At 51.3% G+C, this 1,445-nt stretch overlaps 1 protein-coding gene across 2 annotated transcripts in view; it reads right to left on the reverse strand.

The window, feature by feature from the left end:
- cfap77 (cilia and flagella associated protein 77) overlaps positions 1–1,445 on the reverse strand; it is a 14,967-nt gene that overhangs the window by 7,751 nt on the left and 5,771 nt on the right. For both annotated transcript variants that reach the window (XM_015056706.1, XM_015056705.1), the window contains exon 3: positions 361–460. In XM_015056706.1, coding sequence (XP_014912192.1) covers positions 361–460 — 100 coding nt within the window. The remainder of the gene's footprint in view (positions 1–360; positions 461–1,445) is intronic.

Here is a 1,445-nt window from a genome sequence, read left to right on the forward strand (position 1 = left end):
GAACACACACCGAACACACACACTGAACACACACTGAACACACACCGAACACACACACTGAACACACACTGAACACACACCGAACACACACCGAACACACACTGAACACACACTCAGGTCTTTCCGTCCTTAAAGGACAATCAGCCGCAGCTTAAAGCCGGTTCTGGTCCGAACCCTGGAACCGGTTCTGGTGAACTCCTTGGAGTGGACTGGACATGAGCAGCAGTTCAGAACCAGAACCGAGCCTGGGTTCAGAGATACAGCAGATTTCTGGACCAACCAGGACCTGGTTCTGGCCCGGTTCCGGCCCGGTCCAGTGGCTCCAGGTCCGGTCAGGTGTTAGCAGGGGGCGGGGCTTACCTTCAGCCACACTTCCGTCTTTCATCATGGTGCTGGCTCCATAGGTGAAATCTGGACCCGGGATGGTGAGGCCCCTGGACCGGGCCCTCCCCAGCGGAGCCTGCACACAGAACGCAGCGCTCCTTACCATGGTTGAACTTTGACCTTTTCATCTCATAGAGTGAGCGGTTCTGGGGTCTAGATAAAAAACGGGTCCAGCCGTCAGTCAGACAGTGGGCTGAGGCGAACTGGACCCGGTTAGAACAGAACCGTTCTCTGGTTTCATCCTGTAGAAGGAACGGCTGGCACAGAGCGACCCCATCAGTCTGTCCGGCGGCGGCGCTGCCTTCTCGTGTCTTTGCCTTTTCAAACCTCCAGTCGGTCATGGCCGCTCACAGAGACGGGTTCTGGTTCTGGGAGTTCTCTCAGGACATGCAGCACATGAAACCCAGCGGGTCGACCCATCAGGCAGAACCAGTCAGATGTTTTAGCAGCTGCACTGAGACCACCAGTCCGGTTCTGATGATATCTTGGTCAGTACTGCAGTATCAGAACTGGATTCAACTGGAGATGTTCTGACCCGGTTGGGCGACCCGTTTTTTCCTGGTTCCTTTGGTTCAGGTCCAACATTGAAGACCTGATAAGGCCCGCCCACTGACAGGTGGGAATCCCTCAGGTGGTCACAGGGGCGCCGTATAGGCAGGGAAAGGGTTAACCCTATGACAATTCTAAGGGCCCTGGATGACAGGGGGCCCTCCACAAAAAAAACTTGTTTTACAGAAATGAAATAAAAAGTGGGGCCCTGTGAATTACTGTTATTGTGTTTTTTAAAATTGTTTTTAGCAGTGAAAATTAAATGTTATCCCTCCCAGACCAAAACGCACACATCTATATTTACACTGAACTCCCCCCTGGATCTGCGTTAGATGGTTCATTCCTGTTCAGCAGCTCAGTACAAGACAAGAAACATGGCGGTTACTATGCTGCCTAGAAAAATAATAAAGTCATGTTTAAAAAACTAGAGAGATAAGAGAGAAAAAGACAAGAGCGTTAATTTATAGCCCAGTTTTTCTCCGAGAGAGGTGAGTAGACTGTGTGAGATTACC

The sequence above is a fragment of the Poecilia latipinna genome, unplaced genomic scaffold, assembly GCF_001443285.1.
Source record: "Poecilia latipinna isolate Pla-1442-1.1 unplaced genomic scaffold, P_latipinna-1.0 Scaffold1400, whole genome shotgun sequence".
NCBI classification, from domain to species: domain Eukaryota; kingdom Metazoa; phylum Chordata; class Actinopteri; order Cyprinodontiformes; family Poeciliidae; genus Poecilia; species Poecilia latipinna.